The 18,934-nt window shown below is 40.0% G+C and overlaps 1 protein-coding gene across 2 annotated transcripts in view; it reads left to right on the top strand.

Annotated features, from left to right (window-relative positions):
• Window positions 1-5,290: 5,290 nt before the first annotated feature.
• NDST4 (N-deacetylase and N-sulfotransferase 4) overlaps window positions 5,291-18,934 on the top strand; it is a 197,523-nt gene continuing 183,879 nt past the window's right edge. For both annotated transcript variants that reach the window (XM_054990026.1, XM_054990025.1), the window contains exon 1: window positions 5,291-6,298. In XM_054990026.1, the coding sequence (XP_054846001.1) occupies window positions 5,318-6,298 (981 nt within the window). In that variant the 5' untranslated portion in view covers window positions 5,291-5,317. The remainder of the gene's footprint in view (window positions 6,299-18,934) is intronic.

Below are 18,934 nucleotides of genomic sequence, written 5' to 3'. Positions count from 1 at the left end.
GGTGAAGTAATAGCACTTCCCCTGTTCACTTATGTAATAAAAGTTTACTTCTATAATTTTTTATTTCTGTTTGAGCCACTTAATGCTATTATGCCATGACTCCAGGAATATTGCCGAATAGTAGAAACAGTGTAATGGTGTAACAGTACCAATTTCATTTTTTTATAGTGACCATGACAGTTAACAACTGGTGCTCTGCTTTCCAACATAAGGAAGCACTGAAATTGCACATAACAATCTGACCAGCTCACTGAATGATCTACGCTCTGCTCATGACCAGCTAGCGGGATATGAGCTGAACCTCCAATTGCTGCTGGAGCATCTCTAATCTGCATCAGCTTTGCAGAAGAATCATCTTTATTATCAAATCATGTCTAGAAAAAATATGTACCATATCATAGTGACGAAAGAACAATAAAAGTTTGCACAACATTTTGCATGGATCGGATGTAAAATCCTTACAGAAATACAAAGTTAAGTGTTAATCCTAAGGAAAACTTCATGCTCGCATAGTGTCGCCTTCAGAGATTGGGTGTGTTTATCAAATTATCCATTGTTTATCAAGCTGTATCCAGGATGTGTTTATTAGGTTATTAATTGTGGCCCATTAAGGTTGGAGCAAATTACGCCCACCTTGAACCTATGTGATCAAAGTCTGATTTTGGTGCAAGAGAACTTCATGGCTAACACCAATGGAATTAAGAACGGAAGGATCTGCTGTTCTGGGATGAACGAAGCAGAGAGCACATCCAAGTAATCTGCCGCTTACAAGTAGAGCACCTGAGCCACAAATGAACTTGGCTTCTCCTTGGACATATATTTAAAAAAAACCAGGAGTTGGAGCAGCTGCCCTCAGAAAGTTATTTAAGTGTGCCAACCACTAGATGGAGGGTTGGTGTACATTTCTCTAGATCTGATTTGATTAAAAGTCTCACTTCGGTGAATGACAGTTACTGCCTGATCTCTTCGAAGGAAATGTTTTGCAGTCTTCCTACCATCCTTTCATTGTTCTAGTCGGGAAACCTTGCTGATATATTCATATATATAGCTCTGCCCTGGACAATTGGTAACAGACACTAGATTTGGTCTTTGTTTATTCAGTTCTCTGTTTGCTACTACATGTGAGGCTTTCTGCCATGCAGACCACAGTATATAGGACATTGCAGGATTGAATAATTTCCACACATCCCTAATATTAAAGAGTCCATGTGGTGATATCAACATGTTTCCTGCACCATAATTAGCACTCAGACTTGTACTGAGAGGTTCTCTTTGAAGAAGTAACCTCCTGTCCAAATGTGGCTTTTCTTATGGAGGAGGGGAGAACAAAGTCTTCTAAGTGGAGTTTTTTTCCAGAGTAGGATTTGATGGCAACTGGTTTTTTTTAAAGAATAAAATACAACCATCAAGACACCACTTGTTCCTTCATATCTTACAATTCTCACAATGCCAAGCATTTGTTGTTGTTGTTGTTGTTGTTGTTGTTGTTGTTGTTGTTGTTGTTATATGGATCTAAGGGAACTCTAGCAGGAAAAAAAGTTCTTTCCACTGATGAAAAGCAAGGCCTGTTTTTGACAGGTTCCTTTATCCAGCTACAATCCAGATGCCATTCCCATGACCCAAAGGATTGTGGTCTTGTTTGAAGTATGCAGAGAGCTGCAGCTGTGGAGAGGATGCAAGATCCACATGTCACTGTTTTCAACATTTATATCAGTGGTAATAAATCATAAATTCAATCTAGTCAAAGTAAAGCAATTTTAAACCCCATTGATTTTAATGAGTGAGATTTTAAGCCAGTTCTTAATGTGCCCATTCATATAGCCCATTAATATAAATGAAACTTAAACGCTGGGCCCCATCTTTACATTGTTTTGAAAAAGAGCTGAAAGTTCCAAAATGAATCGTGTTCTCAGAGTTCCTGAATTACATCGTGGAGGGACCAGGTAAATTTGAGACATTTCTTCCGTAACAGGGCTGATGTTCTCTGTATTAATATCCATAATTTAATCAGAAAGCAGCTTTGCATTCTCACCAAATATTATTTTCATAGCTTAGAATTTTGCTGCCTGAGCCATCCAAAGGGAAGAAAGATCAGTGAGAAATATACCAAGAAAGAAAACATCAGATTTATAATATTGTGTTCTTTACCTGTGCAAAAGGTCCAGAGTAAATTTTGTAAGTATCAAAATTAGTGTAGTATCTAATTTATTAGCACTTAAACTCTATTGTTTTAGCACTAGAGTGTACTATAAGTGTTTTACCTGTTACTTTAAATTGCTGTGACCTCTTGGCTGATTGCAGAATCATTTGATTTGTAAGGTGTCCTGCTGGATAAACAGCAGATACTAATTCTTGTGTAGAGAAAAAAAACCGAGAAAATATTGCCCTCTAGTGTTGAAGAAATATATCTGGCATGAAAACCAAATAGGACTTCATTTTAAAATTCTGATTTCTTATATTAACAAAAATGCAGAGGGTTTTTGTTTTTACTGTAGGGCCATTTATTGATTTATTTAAAGAGAGTTCATAGCTCTAATGAGATTGTAAATTCCACAAAGTATGTGGGATTTGATAAACTCCAAAAGTTAAGTTGGTATTTAAGATGCTACTGGACTCGAATCTTTTATCAATGTCACTAGAGCCCTCAAACTAAAAATACAGCTTTATAGAGAACTTCACTTGATCTGATTTTATCTTTTGATATATTTTTAATTAGAGCCTTATCCATTTGATATGATACAGAAAGCATCTGAAACATTAAAACTCAGCAAAGCGTTTCGATTGCTAAGAATTATTACCTTAGTTGCTAGCAGTAGTAATACCTACAGCAGAAGAGATTCTCTCAGTACTAGAGAGAATTGCATAGCTGCCATTGTCATAATTTGACAGAGTATACTGTTCAATTCATTTCCAGTTTTAAATTCTAGGCAACATTTATTACCTCCTATGTTTGAGACACAGAATTTCATGCTCACATCCTTTGTTCACCATCTGTAACATGGAAATAAAGCAGTCACAAACATCATCATGGGAAAGGTCATGAACATAAAGAATTCATATAAATTAAAAAAAAAGATGATAAAATTAACAGGAACTGTTTTCTATGTTTTAACTGGCTATCAAGTGGGGCTCGGGTCCTCCTCATCAGCTGGTCATCCCCCATAGCCTTCTTTCTTGCCCTCTGAGGGGCTTACAGGGCCTCAGAAAAAGAAACAGAGGAGGTTCACCACACCTTGTTACTCCTCCTCTCCTCCTAAGTGTCCATCTTGCAACCTAGGAAGTGCTTGGGTTGGCCACTTCCTCAGCCCACATCCTGGCCCTCATGAGGCAGGCATAGTGAGCTGTACCAGCTCTGTTGGCTCTCCTGAGGAGAATGGGTTTCCTGAGGGGTGGCTGGGAGAAGTATAGACTGCTGGTCTTTCCCCTCCCCTCCCTGTTCTCAGCCAAAGTTGGCCGTTTTGGGAGGTGGCCAAGCTTTAAAGGGCCTAAGCTGCTACCACCAGGCCTTGAAAGGGCCAGACTGAAGCATCAATGTTGGTGGTGGGTCTCTGGTAAGGTCTCGCCATGGGCCTTCTTCTTGGCCTGGCTGACCAGCTCCCTTGCTAACGGAAGCTGGGTAGGATTGCCAACTCTGGATTGGGAAATTCCTGGAGATTTGGGGGTGGATCCTGGAGAGGACAGTGTTTGGGGACTTCAGTAAGGTATAATTCCATAGAATCCACCACCAAAGCACTCATTTTTTCCCCAGGGGAACTGATCTGTGTCATCTGGAGATCAGTTGTGATTCCAGGAGATCTCCAGGCCCCACCCGAAGGTTGGCAATCCTAGAGCAAGGGGTAAATCTGAGTTCCGTCTCTCCTCCCGATCCTAGACATCATGCTTAGCCACATCAGTGCCATGATATGCCTGAGGAAGCTAAAATACAAGTATTACAATTATACTGACCACAATCCAGATTTTCTGAATGTCAAAGCAGAAAGTATTCATTTTATGCATAAAAACCTGGACGCTGTCATTGATTCATGATAAAAAGGCTTAAACAATGGCACAAGTAGTGATGTTGTTCTATAGCAAGCTAAACAAAACATGACCTCAGTTAATGATCCACAAATTGCTGACTGAATATTTTCTTCTCAAAGCCGCTGTATGTGGTTTATCTACTGCATTTAAGCATCTTGATGCATAGGTTGGAACAAGCCAGTAAAAAAGATTATAGTAATCTATGCAAGGAAAAAATGACCTTCTTGTCTGCCCATCAACTGGTTTTGAAGGTGAGAGAGCAGTTTTTGAGGACCAACAGTACATTCCCATGTAGAGTTACTCCAGTCTCAATCAATTTACTTCAGTGGGCTTAGAGTGAAGTAACTCACCCTAGGATTGCACGGCAAGCTGTTAATCAAGGTTTAGAAAAGTCCCAGTTCCATCCTAAGAAGATCTACTCAGAATCCTACATAGGTCTATTTAATGGAGCTTAATCCAGGAAACTGGTCTTTGTTCTTGTACTGCTAGTCATTTAGGCTCTTATAATATGTGATAGCGGCACCTAGAAATGTAAACTTTTTCTCAGGTGACTTAGTTTCCAAGGACTTGATATTGAGTCCTAAAAATGATGTTGTCTTCTAGAAATCTGAAATATTTTTCAGCCTTGTTTTTTAGAAGATCCTTTCCAACAACAGTCATGGAAGTCTTCAGCAAAAGCTTTTATTTTAAAATGTTTTTTTCTTAAAAAGATTTCCTGTAACCAATATTTTGCCTTCATTCTGTAGTCCTCTCAAGCAATCTTTACAATCAAGATGAAAGAGCCTTATCACTTGGTGTATATATATTTAATTAATATTTCGTGTATTTTAAATGACTTTAAATTATCCATCTTCTTTTCTCATGTAAATTATAGCAGGAAGGCATCCCGCTGTCATTCTTCATCCTGGAATCAATGGAACTTTCGTGCTTAGGATTTTTATAGAAGCGACTAGCTTATTTAATTAACACATTTTAATTGCTGTATGGATTTTCTTAACCGACTCTAATTTCTCACTTTGTTTCAGATAATGTTAAATGTCTCCTGCATTGATTATTGGCAACTGGTGCATTCGGAGAAAGCTGCTTCCAATATAGATTCCGAGCTCTGTGGACTTCCAACTCTAAAAGTTTCATAGCCTCGCCCACCCACCCTATACATGCATTGCAATGGTCACATGAATGTTCAGAGCGTGGTACGGATCCCGTCTCTTGATCTGTCTGTAATGGCACTTTAGAGGGAACAAGCCAATGCTTTTTAAATATATATATATATATATAATTGAAAGTGCTGCAAAAAATGAATTTGATTTTGAAACTTCGTAGAAGTTTCCGGACACTAGTAATCCTGTTAGCCACCTTCTGTTTACTGAGCATAGTCATTTCTGCCTATTACTTGTATGCAGGTCACAAGCAAGAAATTACCCTGATTGATACCACAGGAGGGGCAGAGTGTGAGGACCTTAAGCTTTTACCATACAGGTCCATGGAATTTAAAACTGCTAAACCAATTGATCCATCTAGGACTGAACCTACCGTGCTGCTGTTTGTTGAAAGCCAGTACTCTCAGCTTGGCCAAGACATCATAGCCATTCTGGAGTCTAGTCGATTTCAGTATCAGATGGTGATTGCATCTGGAAAAGGGGACATTCCTCCTCTGGCAGATAATGGCAAAGGAAAATATATACTTGTAATATATGAAAATATTTTGAAATACACATCCATGGATTCGTGGAATAGAGAACTTCTGGAAAAATACTGTGTGGAATACAGTGTTAGCATAATTGGTTTTCATAAAGCCAATGAGAATAGCTTGTCAAGCACTAGACTCAAGGGATTTCCATTGCATCTTTACAATAATGTAGCACTTCAAAACTGCTTAGTAAATCCCCAGTCTCCTCTGCTGCACATTACCAAAGCCCCACGGGTTGAGAAAGGCCCGTTACCTGGTGAAGACTGGACCGTTTTCCAATATAATCACTCCACCTACCAAGCAGTGCTTTTAACAGAATTTCAGGCTTCCAAACCATTTCCAGCATCGCTGCCTAAGATTTCTCTCCATGCTACAGTGGTTCAGGACCTGGGCCTTCACGATGGGATTCAGAGAGTCCTTTTTGGAAACAACTTGAACTTTTGGTTGCATAAACTCATTTTTATAGATGCCATCTCCTTCCTGTCAGGGAAGATGCTCACATTGTCTCTGGATAGGTACATTCTTGTTGACATTGATGACATCTTTGTTGGGAAGGAAGGAACGAGGATGAATGTAAACGATGTGAAGGTAAGATGAAAATCAATGCTGAGAGTTTTCTCTAGTGTGTATTTTCACAATCTAAAGCACCATATATATCCATATATGTATGTATGTCCATAATGTCCATAATGTCCATAATGTCCATATATATATATATATATATATATATATATATATATATATATATGGTGAACTGTAGTTTAATGCCAACAAGATGGAATCGCTACTGCTGAGCCATAGAACTGACACAAAATTTAAGGTATCTCCTGTTCTGGATAGAGTTGCCAGGTCCCTATACCCTCCTGGTGGGAGAGGGGGAACTGGCACTTACCTAATGCTGGCGGCATGCTTTTCTTGAATACCAATGAATTCTGGCCATTATAGATCTGTGGAAGGTACGTAACAGAGCAACCCTACAGAAGTTCAGGAGGTCTGCATCTGCTATGCCCAGATTGTAGATATTCTGGAATATCTATGCATACTTTCTTAAGTTCCATGATAGCAGTATATATGTCTATATCTAGATATAGATATGTCATCAATTAATTAATAATTAGTTATATGGCAGGTCATCAGAAAACACAGTGAACCATCAGGACTTCTATTTATAGTTATAGCTTTCCTCCTAAGATTGAACTGCTAACTTAAAAGCTGGTAATTTGGGATAGCGTTCTGAGGGATCCTTAAAAGAAGAGGCCATACAAGCCTTAAATACAATTTAAATATGTTAATCATAAATTAATGGCACTAGCAATACTCCTAATTATTTTTTCCCTTGGAATTATCTAAAAGTTTCTAATTATCAGATGACTTATCACTACGAGAGCAAGTATCAAATCCATTCATCTCCATTTCAGAATGATGAACTCATCTCTTTATGGGAGAATGTTGCCTTGAAAGTGCAGAAATTATTCTCTATTCCCTCAAACCCCTGTGATTCCTTAATTTACATTAGCTTTTTTGGAAGCTTTCTTCACAATGAGTGGATTAAGCATGCCTCCAGCCCTGCAAGTTCCCCAATCACTTCTCAAGCACGAAAATAAACACCTTCCATTCTGTCAGATCTGGACATCATTCTACAGCAAAATGGAAGGCAGAACCATGTCCAGATCTGATAAAACGCAAGAACGAGTTATATGAAAATGTGTCAATGGGAAAATTAACATCTTACATATATACACAATAGGCCAATTAGAGAATTCCACAAAAAATGAAAAATATTTTTTTATTATTTAGCTGAAAATTAAGAATAATCAAGAACAACTATTATTAAATATGATGATAAATGGAGTTTAAATAGAAGTAGAAAATTAGGTATATATATGGGCAAGTTCTATGTAGATATATTATTTAATGAAAGAAAATTGATTTAATTGATAGTAGTTTATTCATTATGTTTCTTTCATATAGGATTTAGATGTTGTGTTTATTAATATATAGCCCATATGATTATTGATGACTGAAGTAGCGGATGACTGTAAAGATATAATTTGGATGATTATATGATGTAGGGGTTTTTTGTGTATATGTTTGAGCTTATTATCTGAAATAAATGAAAAACTTAAAAAAAAAAATAAAACCCTTACCTTTGTTAAGGCCTAGTCAGTAATGGTGGGAAGGCTCCATAGAGACAGGAAAGGCCTTGCCAAGCCTTCCATTCCTTTAAGTAACTCCTCTTCTTCCTTATTTAATGTAACATCATTTCCAGCCAGTCCTGAATTCAAAAGAGATTGAATTTCAAACTCCCCTCGTTTGCATTTTCTCCCCATTATACTGATGCTTGTTATATGTAGAGTTTTCTTCATTTGCATCCTTTCATTTCAGTTATGTAGTGTCTTGGCTAACTTTTCTTTTAAGAACTGTTGAAGTAAATAGGATGAATGTCCACATGTAAAAAATAATTAAATCTGCCAAAATTGAACTTCATTAAATATGTCAAATATATTTTGACCAATGTCTTTCTGTGGGGTACCAAGTCCCCCAGATCCAAACTGGGTGAACATGTGGGCAGTGGGTACCTAACCCCCATGCCCACCCATAATGCCAAAAAAGATGCCATTTTCTGACATGACAGAAGCTATAGGTCGTACCAGGGGTGATTAGGCTGGATATATAAGTGGGGCACTGGGCAGGGAGGTGCAAGCCTCTTGGCGTGAGCTGAAAGGTGAGAGTACAAGGGCTCTTGGCCCATGGCTGTTAGCTTGGGGTGTGCAGCTAGGGGAGCATACATCATTTGCACAAGATGAAGAACACAAGAGGACTGAAGAGCTATTCCAACTATGTATTGATGGACACAACACCTTCTGGTTACTGCCTGCTTAAATATACCATGGATGTAGCCCTACAATTTGTCTTAGTAATGGACACCAGTATGTTTGGTATCTGCATATGTGCTTGTGAGGCGCAAAATGTCTGGTGAATTTACTATTCAAGTGCAGATGGGTGCTGGTAGATATGGGGGCAGGATTTACCAAAGACGACCAGTATTGAGCAACAATGCTCGTATTTATCTAATCTCTCTAGTCGACAGTGGGGCCATTTCTCTCACCTACTAACAATGGGACTATTTCTGCCTCCCCTGCTGCACTAATACTATACAATACTAGATCCATTAGGAATAAAGTTACATGCATTGCTGGAATATTCCAGGAAGAGGAAATTGATGTGGCTTGCCTAACAGAGACATGGCTACAGGAAAATGACATGGTGTGTCTGTCCCAACTAACTCTCCCTGGCTACGCTGTCCTACACCAACCTCACTATGGTAGACAGGCAGGAGAGGTTGCTATTATTCTCCATGAGTCCTTCAACTTCCATAGACTTCCAGTACAAGCTATAGCTGGTATTGACTGCATTTTCCTGACTCTGGGAATTAAAGACAGATTGGGTATCCTGTTTGTTTACAGACTGCCCAGCTCCCCATTAAGTATCCTTTCTGAGTTGGCAGAGCTGCTAGCAGATATGGTGTTGGAGAAGACTTATTGTTCTGGGGGACTTCAATATCCATGCTAAGTGTTCTAACTCAGGCCCAGTTCAGGAATTTATAGCTTCCCTGGCAACCCTGGGGCTCTTCAAATAGTGACAGCCCTACACATGAAAGTCCTACACACCTTGGACTTAATATTTTGCACTGATCCTTTCAGGGAAAGTCTTGTTTCAATGTTGGAGATTCAACCTGAACCATGGTCAGAACATCATCTACTGAAGGCAAAAATAAATATGGCTCCAACACCCTGCAAAATGGGAGGTCCAGTTAAAATGATTTACCCACAAAGACTCATGGGCACTTATAGATTACAAAATGCCTTGGGGGATCTTAAAATTCCAGACACATGCTCCATGGAAGTGCTGCAGGAACATGGAACACAAAGCTCCTTGAAGCTATAGACACCATTGTTCCTTGTTGACCCCTCTAGCCCCTGGGATGGAAGCCAGCCCCAAGGTTTACCATGGAGCTGTCTGACCTAAAGAGGGTGGAAGACGTCTAGAAAGGCACTGGCAAAAAACTTCTATGGAAACTGATAGAGCAAGCTACAAAGCCCCCTGGAGGACCTATGAAGCAAAAATGAAGACAGCAAAGAAACGATATTTCTCGGCAATTATTGTGTCAGCTAGTTCACAGCTGTCCCAATTGTTTAAGATATCCAGACACCTTCTAACTCCTAAATCTGAACCTTTAGAGTCCCAGGAACAGACAATTAGCCGCGAGGCCTTGCTAAGTTTTTCACTGATATAATAGCACAAATACACTCTGATCTAGATGCTAGCTGCAATGCAGACAATATAGAAGAAATGCTTAATGCACCATCTGGCTTGCATTTGGACTGCCTTGAACCAATTACAGTGACAGATCGTAACAGGATTCTGACTTCTATGAAAGCCACTACTGTCGCGGTTTGCTTATGTTGCACTGGCCTCAGTGGCAGGTTCAAAAGAAGACACGACACACCAAGCTTTAGTACAAATGGTGTATTAAACAATATTTACAGGTGGATACATTTACAGACTTATTATGCTGGCTGACAAAGTGCTTCGCCAGACAACCCGCAGAGCTGGAGCCCCAAAAGTAAAGGACTCTGTTCTCTTATATATATATTACTAGCCTATCACAGCACAGTGCTGACTCACTGTGCCAGCCCAAATGTCCTTGACATATAGAGAGAAATACATCACCTGGCTGATATCATGTGATAGCTACCTGTCATCATTCTGTAACTCCTGATGACTTTGATCAGTCACTGCTAGCTGCCTCATTCTCTGTGCATGTTTACCTCAACAACTACTTGTGTGCTTGTCCTTTGCCCATCTTGATTGTTAAAATCAAGTTAGGACCACATAAGTGAACCACTGAGGTCTATTGTAAATCAGTTACTAACTCAGGGCACCTTCCCCCAGCCACTCAAACCACTATCAGCCACTAAACCATTATCTAACCACTAATTAAAAAACCATCCTTAGATAAAAATGAGGTGGCCAATTATCGCCCAGTCTCTAATCTGCCCTTTCTGGGCAAAGTGATTGAAAGAGCAGTAGCTGACCAACTCCAGACTTTCTGGACGCTTTCCAGTCTGGATTCAGACCAGAGCATGGGACAGAGATGGCACTAGTAGTGTTAGTAGATAATATCTGTCTGAACATAGACATAGGCCATGCCTCCTTATTGCTCCTCCTGGATCTATCTGCAGCCTTTGACACAGTAGACCATGCTCTCCTGTTGAGGCATCTGACACAAAAGTGGGCATCAAAGGATGTGCCCTGTACTGGTTTAAATTATTTCTCATTGAACAGACTCAAAGGTTGCTGTTGGAGATCAGCTATCTCCAGAATGGGAGCTATCTTGTGGGGTTCTGCAGGGCACAATCTTATCTCCCACGTTACTCAACTTCTACATAAAGCCTTTAGGAGAACTCATTTGTAGCTATGGAGTTGGATGTCATCAGTATGCAGATGACACTCAACTCTATCCAGGTCCCCACAAGATTCAGTAGAAATCTTAGATCACTGCCTGACAGCTGTAGTGAAATGGCTGAAAACGAACAAATTTAAATTAAACCCAGACAAGAAAGAAGTGATGCTTGTTGGGAAGGCAGAGATCTTGAAGAACATTGTACTCCTCACTTTTGATGGAGTTGCTCTAACCCTTGCAGACTCAGTTAAGAGCCTAGGAATTATACTGGATCCAGTGCTATTACTAGAAAAACAAGTTAAGGCAGCCACAAAAAATACTTTCTACAACCTCTCCCTAGCCTGGAAAATGGCTTCTTACCTCAACATAGCTGACCTGGCCACCTGGATCCATGCTATGGTAACATCAAGACGTGACTATTGTAATGCACTATACATAGGTCTCCCATCTAAACTGACTAGGAGACTCAAATTGGTCCAAAACACTGGAGCTCGACTATTATCACGAGTGAGCAAGAGTATGAACATCACTCCCATCCTGCAGTCACTTCCATTGGCTACCCATTAGTTACCATGCTCAATTCAAGGCATTGGTTATCACTTACAAAGCTTTTCATGGTCTTGGTCCAGCATACCTATGGGACCGCCTCCCTCCCTATGCTCCTCCATGGCAGTTTCGCTCTTCCAAACAGGATCTCCTGCAGGTGACACCCTGCACATCAGCGAAATCGACTGCAGCCCATACGTGGGCTTTCTCTGTGGTGGCCCCTACCCTGTGGAATGGCCTGCCTGAGGAGGTTGGAACAGCCCCCATTCTCCTGGCTTTCCACAAATGATGTAAAACTGAATTATTCAAAAAGGCTTTTTACTCATATAGGAGAGCTGTATTGTAGGGTAAGGGGACCTGGTATTGCAGCAATAGGAACTCCATACTCTGTTAGGGAAGGGATAGATTTCTTTCTATCTATTCTAAGCCTGGACATGGATGGCAGGACAAGCTCTATATCCATGGTGCAAGATAGAGAAAAGGAAGAGAAGTGTGACAAAGCCAGGAAGAAAAGGATGTCAGGAGGAGGAAGTCCTCAGGTTAGCAATCTACACATCAAAGGATAGTCAGAGCAGTAAACAGATGCCCAGATCTCTCTAGCTTTCGAACTCTGTGGTTTGTCCCCCTCTGAAACCTGAGGAAAGGGACAGCATCAAGTCCCCCTCTTCTAACACTACTTGACAGAGCAAACCCACAGATCAAGAAAAGAACAGAATAGGTGAAATCCACTCATCCCCAGAGGATGAAGCTAGGTCCCCAAGTGCCCAATTATACTGCAGTTGAATTTTTTAAACCCAGTGGTTCTAAGGAACCTAGAACTACTTTATACAATGACCTCAGCTAATGGCTAAGGCAAAGGGGAATTTTATTTGACAAGCAGGGCTGAGCTGGATGACTTTGCCCTAATTGCAGGGAATAATATGCTACTTTAGCTATTCCTGTACATGGATCTCCTTGGTGTATTAAAGAACAAGAGTGTATATATCTCAGGTATCATAGACAACAGTGTCCAAAATTTTTTTTTCCAGTATAACAAGCTTATATCTACATTCTAAGCTACAGAATTTTTGTTCTGTCCATATTTTTTCAACATCAAGGTATGGGGATCTCACTAAGACTAATTTCCTTCAAGAAAATGTTCAAGATGCCAAATTGCCTTTGGAGAAGATTATCTTAAAGTCAGCTCTGTTGTTGTTCAGAAGTTCTTATTGCTAAATGTGATGTGGGCTTTTGGCTTGTGTGTTAGACATGATGTGCCAGGAAACAAACATCTAGTAAATATTGCCAGTGAAGTATACATTATACATTAGAGGAAGGGCAGGCAGCATGTTTTCAGATTGTGTCTGGGGTTCAGATAGTAAAAAGGATTCCTTCCACATTGAGTCACAATCTTGGCATTTGGAAGTATTATTCAGACCCCAGCTCACTGGTTCAGTGGGACTAGTAAGCCCTATTGAATTATCACTGGCTCTTTTCACACTGCTTACTGGCCATGGAACATCGCACTGAGCTCCCGGAACGACAGCGTCTTCCTGGCGTAATTTTGTGCGAGAACTGCCATTCTCACTTGAAATTGCGCCAGGAAGATGCTGTTGTTCCATGAGCTTGGCGCGATGTTCCGTGGCCGGTAAGCAGTGTGAAATCGATCATACTTTCTTCTGAGTAAATATGTATAGAATCAAGTTTTGCTGTGCATTTATCTGAGGAGATGGTGGGATAGGATGAGATCAAGTTTGTTCTGTTGCTTCATGTTTGAAGTATATATTACCATCAAAAGGGTAGCCCATAAGACCATTAAATCCAGAGTAGAAAATCACCTAACTGCATCCTTGTTTACTTGACTGATACCATGACTAAAATGATAGTGACTGATAGAGGGAACCAAAGGGTTCCATGAGTGGCTGTGTAGAAGGAAGCATTTCTAGTGAAAAGCCAATAAAAACCCCCAGAAACCCAAAGCATCAGACATTTTATATATTGCAAGAATCACACAATCAACTAAACTTCCTTTTGTTGCAATGATATAGCAAAACAATATATCTACTGCTATTTTCTCTACACAGATAGACAGAAGGATGGTGTCATAGGCACAAATATAACACATTTTGGTGACCAAGATCTTGGGGGGGGGAGACATTGAACATCTCTACAAATAATATTTTAATAAAAATAAAAAAAGGTGGCTACAGGAAATTTATAGTGGGTGGTTACTTGGGGGTTTATTGTACTTTGCATATTTAAATTTAGATTTGTAAGTGGCCTTGAACCATGAGGAAAGGTGGGGTGTAAATATTTTAATTGATAAAAGAAAAACCTGCATAAGAAGCAGTAATCAGTATTCTGAACGTAGCTTTTAACAAAAGCTTCTAAGAGTTAGTGTTTTATTTGATGATAAATTTCCTTTCAGGTAAGATTGAATTCTTGAAGTATTTGTTAATGAGTCCTTATTTATAGGCACAGAATCTTAGAATCCATTACTTTCCAATCCAGGTTATTTGCTAACAAATATGATACCATGAATAGTGATGAGGTTACAGCAAAGGAAAACTATTGAGATGTAGGAAAAGATCTGTCAGCAGTATGTATACGACTTTCTCCAGTGAGTTAAAAACACCATTTTTGGGTAAGAGAAGAAAAGGTCAGATGGAGATAAGGGGAACAGATATTTTTCTAAAGGATATTGTGGGTTGCAGTTTATGTATTTCAAGATGGCTAATGGCTTCTAGATAGGGATTTTGTTTTGCTGGTGTACTCAGATACAAGTCCAACTTTCTTTCTCCAAAAGAAAACACATTTTTTCCCCTTAGGATTGCAGCCCACCTCTTTTTCTCCCATTTTATACACTGACGGTCACACTAGTCTTTTAGAGAGATATTGCATTTTTTTGTGCCAGGACCATGGCGGGGTGGAGGAATTCCTCACTGAAACTGGCAGTATGCATGCTGTTTCTCTTTTAAAAAATGGAGATATGTCCATCTTGTTTCTTTAAATAACTATATAACAGTTTGGAGAACCCAGTTTCAGTTTGCAAAACTACATTGGGTGGGGATGAAGAGTTAAATGTGCCTCCATTTTAGGGTTGCCAGCTCCAGGTTGGGAAATTCCTGGAGTTTAGGGGAGTGGAGCCGGAGAGGGTGGGGTTTCGGGAAGGGAGGGGCATCAGCTGGGTATAATGCCATAGAGCCCACTTTCCAAAGCAGCCTTTTTCTCCAGGGGAAGTAATCTCTGTTGGCTGGAAATCAGTTGTAATTCTGAGAAATCTCCAGCTGCCACCTGGAGGCTGACAACCCTACTCTACTTAGATTTGCCAGGTCCCCTTACCCTCCCAGAAGGAGTGGGGGGGGGGGACCAACACTCACCTTTTTTTCCTCTTTATTCATGCACTTGACAGTGGGCCAATTTGGGCTGCACATGGGCTGGATTCAGCCAGTTTGGGGCCCAAATCAGCCCAGTGCAAAGCATGCAAGTGCTCCTGGGGCAGCCCAGAGCAAACAATATTTTTTGCATTTATTTTAATTCTGTTCATTGTGTCACTCAATGGAAAATCAAAGTGGGAACAAAATAAGTTATTTTTTCTATCAGGTAGCATGGAAGGTTATACCTTCTTGTTCTTGTTGCGGACAAATAGAAGCTGTCTGGGAACATAGCCTATACCACTATAGCAACTGTAATAGTCTTTGCCCTTAATGTTCAGTTTAGAGTTAGAGAGCCACTGTGGTACAGTGATTATGTTACCCAAATGAGATATGTATGTTGAGCCCTCAACATTTGGCACATTCTCCTTAAGTGTTAGGTCCAAACATGTGCACTTATGGGCATACATTTATTAAGAGAACATTGCCTGGTGTATATTGCGGTCCCAGTCTTGGACAGTGCTTTGCTATAGGGTAATGGGAAGATTCCCAGGTGATAAACAGAGCAATTAGAAATCTTTATTTTGAAAATATAGTACATGGCAAACTGTGAGATACACACAGAGTTGAGCACACACTCAAACACACACAAACAATAAAACCTATACCCAAGCCACCTAGATTCTAAACAATACCAAAAAAGGCAATAACATGGGGGAGGGGGTAAAGAAAATATACGGACCTGATTTTAAAGGTAGAAGAATTCCAGAGAGCCCAGAAGAAAAGAGACAAAAGACACACAGTAGCTCTGTGCCTCAGGTGATCCCAGCAGGCAATTGGGGCACAGAGTAAAAAGGAAAAGTGATACAAAGATTAAAGTCAGCTCAGATTCTCCAATAAGAACCCTGTACAGAGTCACAGGGGCAGAAAGTAGTAATTCCTGCTAGCAAAATACCTGGGTACCTTGTGCTATTTTTATACACTGAAAATCCCCACTGGAGAGAATGATGGGTATAAATGAAATAAATAAATCCACAATAAATAAATAAATAAATGGTGCAGTGGTAAGCTGCAGTACTGTAGCCCAAGCTCTGCTCATGACCTGAGTTCAATCCTGGTGGTAGCCGGATTTCAGGTAGCCAGCTCAAGGTTGACTCAGCCTTCCATCCTTCCAAGGTTGGTAAAATGAGTACCCAATTTCCTGGGGGTAAAGTCCCCATGACTGGGGAAGGCAGTGGCAAACCACCCCGTAAAAAGTCTGCCAAGAAAATGTCATGATGTGATGTCCCCCATGGGTCAGTAATGACTTGGTGCTTGCACAGGGGACTACCTTTTTTTAAAATAAATAAATAGCTTCATCTCCTACATACTGACCTAACCCATCCAGTAACTTTAAATCCATCACAACTGGGATTATTGCATGTTGATCAGATTCTCACACTATCTTTACTATGAATAAACTAGTGTGACAGAGTACAATTTAAGGAAAGGTTTCCACAATGCAACACTCAGAGATGGAAGGGAAGGAGTTAATAACTGCCTGAAGGAGAGTTTGAATGACAGGATGCTCCCTCCTCTCTCTGATTGGCTAGTCAGAATCATCTTAAAGATGACAATTGTTGCAGACAGGATTTACAGTTCAGTTGAGGGAGAAGAGTGTGAGGTGGAAGATCAGACCAGTACCTCTCTGAAGTGAGGAAAAAGGTATCAGTTGCCCTAATTGTAATGTCTTTCTTTTGAAGAAGAATTCTAGTAAAGAAATTCCAAGTATAAAAACCAGCGTAAGCTGATACCTGTTTACACAGCCAAGATAGAACGGGAGTATGTTTCTGGCAGAGTGAATGGGTAGTGTGTGGACACTTAAATTCAGCCAAGTGAATAAGGTTATGTCTTCTTAGATGAAGAATTCCTGCCCAGTCTAGAAGGGGCTTGTGACTCTAAGGAGGACCACAGGTCTGTTGTAAAGGGAAAACAGTGTTGAACTATCATCTAGAAACCTGAGTCGTAAAGGGAAATCAGGGGAGAAACAATGTTGCTTTAACCAAGGTATTAGACGAAACACCTCTCACTCCTAAGGCTTGTAAACATTGAAACTAAGCTGCAAGAAGACTATTTTACCTATTAAGGTTGAAGTGTTCTGTTCAACCAACAACTTTTACCTCAGGAATTTCATCCCTTGACTGACAATATTCCATCCCTATCTGTTCAATAAAGTTGCTGTTTCTTTAGAGGGTTACTCAGCCTCCCGTGCTATTTCATATAAAGAAGAAGAGGGCTTCTACTTTTCCATTATCAAGTTTCTGGACTGGGCCAAAAAGCCAAAAATATAACTGCTTCTCAACTTTACAAATTTAAATAGAAACATACTACTTGAGGCTGCTCAGGCACAGTGAGCAAACTTGGATTTTGGTGAGAAAATCTGCCTCAGTGTAGAGAAGTGAAGGGGGGGCTCATCATAGCTAGTTTGTGATGAAACACACACATATTATATGAATCCTCCCAAAGTTACTGGCCATCATGTTTTTTCTGGTACTCTACATTGTTTAAACAACAATGCATGTTACTCAACGGAAGCAACGGGGTGGGCTGGGAAACTAGTTGTTTCCTGTATTAGAAAATAACATGTTAAATAGTGATGGAGTGCCATGGCAGAAAAGCTAGCAAATCCAAACTGAAAGAGCAGTCATAATTATTGTCTTAAAAGCACTTGATGTAGCAATAAACACTTCACAAAGAATGTCAGATGTAATGCACTTCCATTAGCAACAATATTACTTACGTTTCTTTAAATATGTCTTTGTCATCCAAATGCATGGGGAAGAAATTGCTTTCAGGCCAACAGTACCACTTAGGATCATTAACATTACACAAGAAATTTCCAAGCAACCCAGTTCAGACAAGGGTATTATTTATTCATTGGAGTGCATGCACAGACAGATGGATATACCGGGGTGGGGGTGAAAGAGGTTTGTAGAGCAAAGCTCCTTACCAGTTACTGTCTGGGAATACCTTGTACAGAATGTTCTCATGTATAGTATCTGCAGCATTTATTTTTCTAAATTTATTTTAAAGCATATTTCCTGCCTCCTCTTTCAAAGCAACTAATACAAAAACACAGAAAAGAAATACAATAAAATATTCAGGTCACACTGATAAGCCGAAGTCCTGCCTTCAATGAACAGAGCAGTCTCTGTAGTTTATTAATCATTACCAAGAAAGTATTCAGCAGTAGCTGGTATCAAGTGTTTACTCGTTTAACGTAGACCTTAAAAAAATATAAATGTTTTAGGATGTCTTCGGCTCTTTCTTATTGTTGAGTAGCCCAGTGCTTAGGATTGCTAACTTTCACATGGGGCCCGGAGTTTCCCTGGATAAAATGGCTGTTTTGAAGGACGGACTCTATGGCGTTATACCCTGCTAAGGTCCCTCCCCTCCCCAAACTTCACCCTCCCCAGGCTCCACCATCAAATTGCCAGGAATTTCCTAACTCAGAGTTGGCAACCCTACCAGTGCTATATATGTTTACCAGAGCTAAATTCCACTTAATTCTATGGTATTCACTCCCAGTTAAGTATGCATAGGAATGTAGCCTTATTTAACCTTACAGTCCCTTGGAAAGGAAGGAAATACCTTTGAAGGCAGCAGGGTTTAGTGAAGAAATTTGAAGAGGGAGTAATCTGGGGGGGGGGGCGGTATTTAGAGGGAGAAGCATCAGAAGGGAAGATAAAGAGGAAGAGAGAATGGATGTTCCTGAGGAACTATAGGAAGGTGTAACTCTGATTAGCACTGTATTTACATAAAGTTTATGTAAAATGAGGAATAAGAACACTAGTCTTTGACCGCAGATTTTTAGTAAAC

Source organism: Eublepharis macularius, chromosome 10 (assembly GCF_028583425.1).
Source record: "Eublepharis macularius isolate TG4126 chromosome 10, MPM_Emac_v1.0, whole genome shotgun sequence".
NCBI classification, from domain to species: domain Eukaryota; kingdom Metazoa; phylum Chordata; class Lepidosauria; order Squamata; family Eublepharidae; genus Eublepharis; species Eublepharis macularius.
Note: the sequence above shows the minus strand (reverse complement) of the source record. Positions and strands in the feature narration are given on the sequence as shown.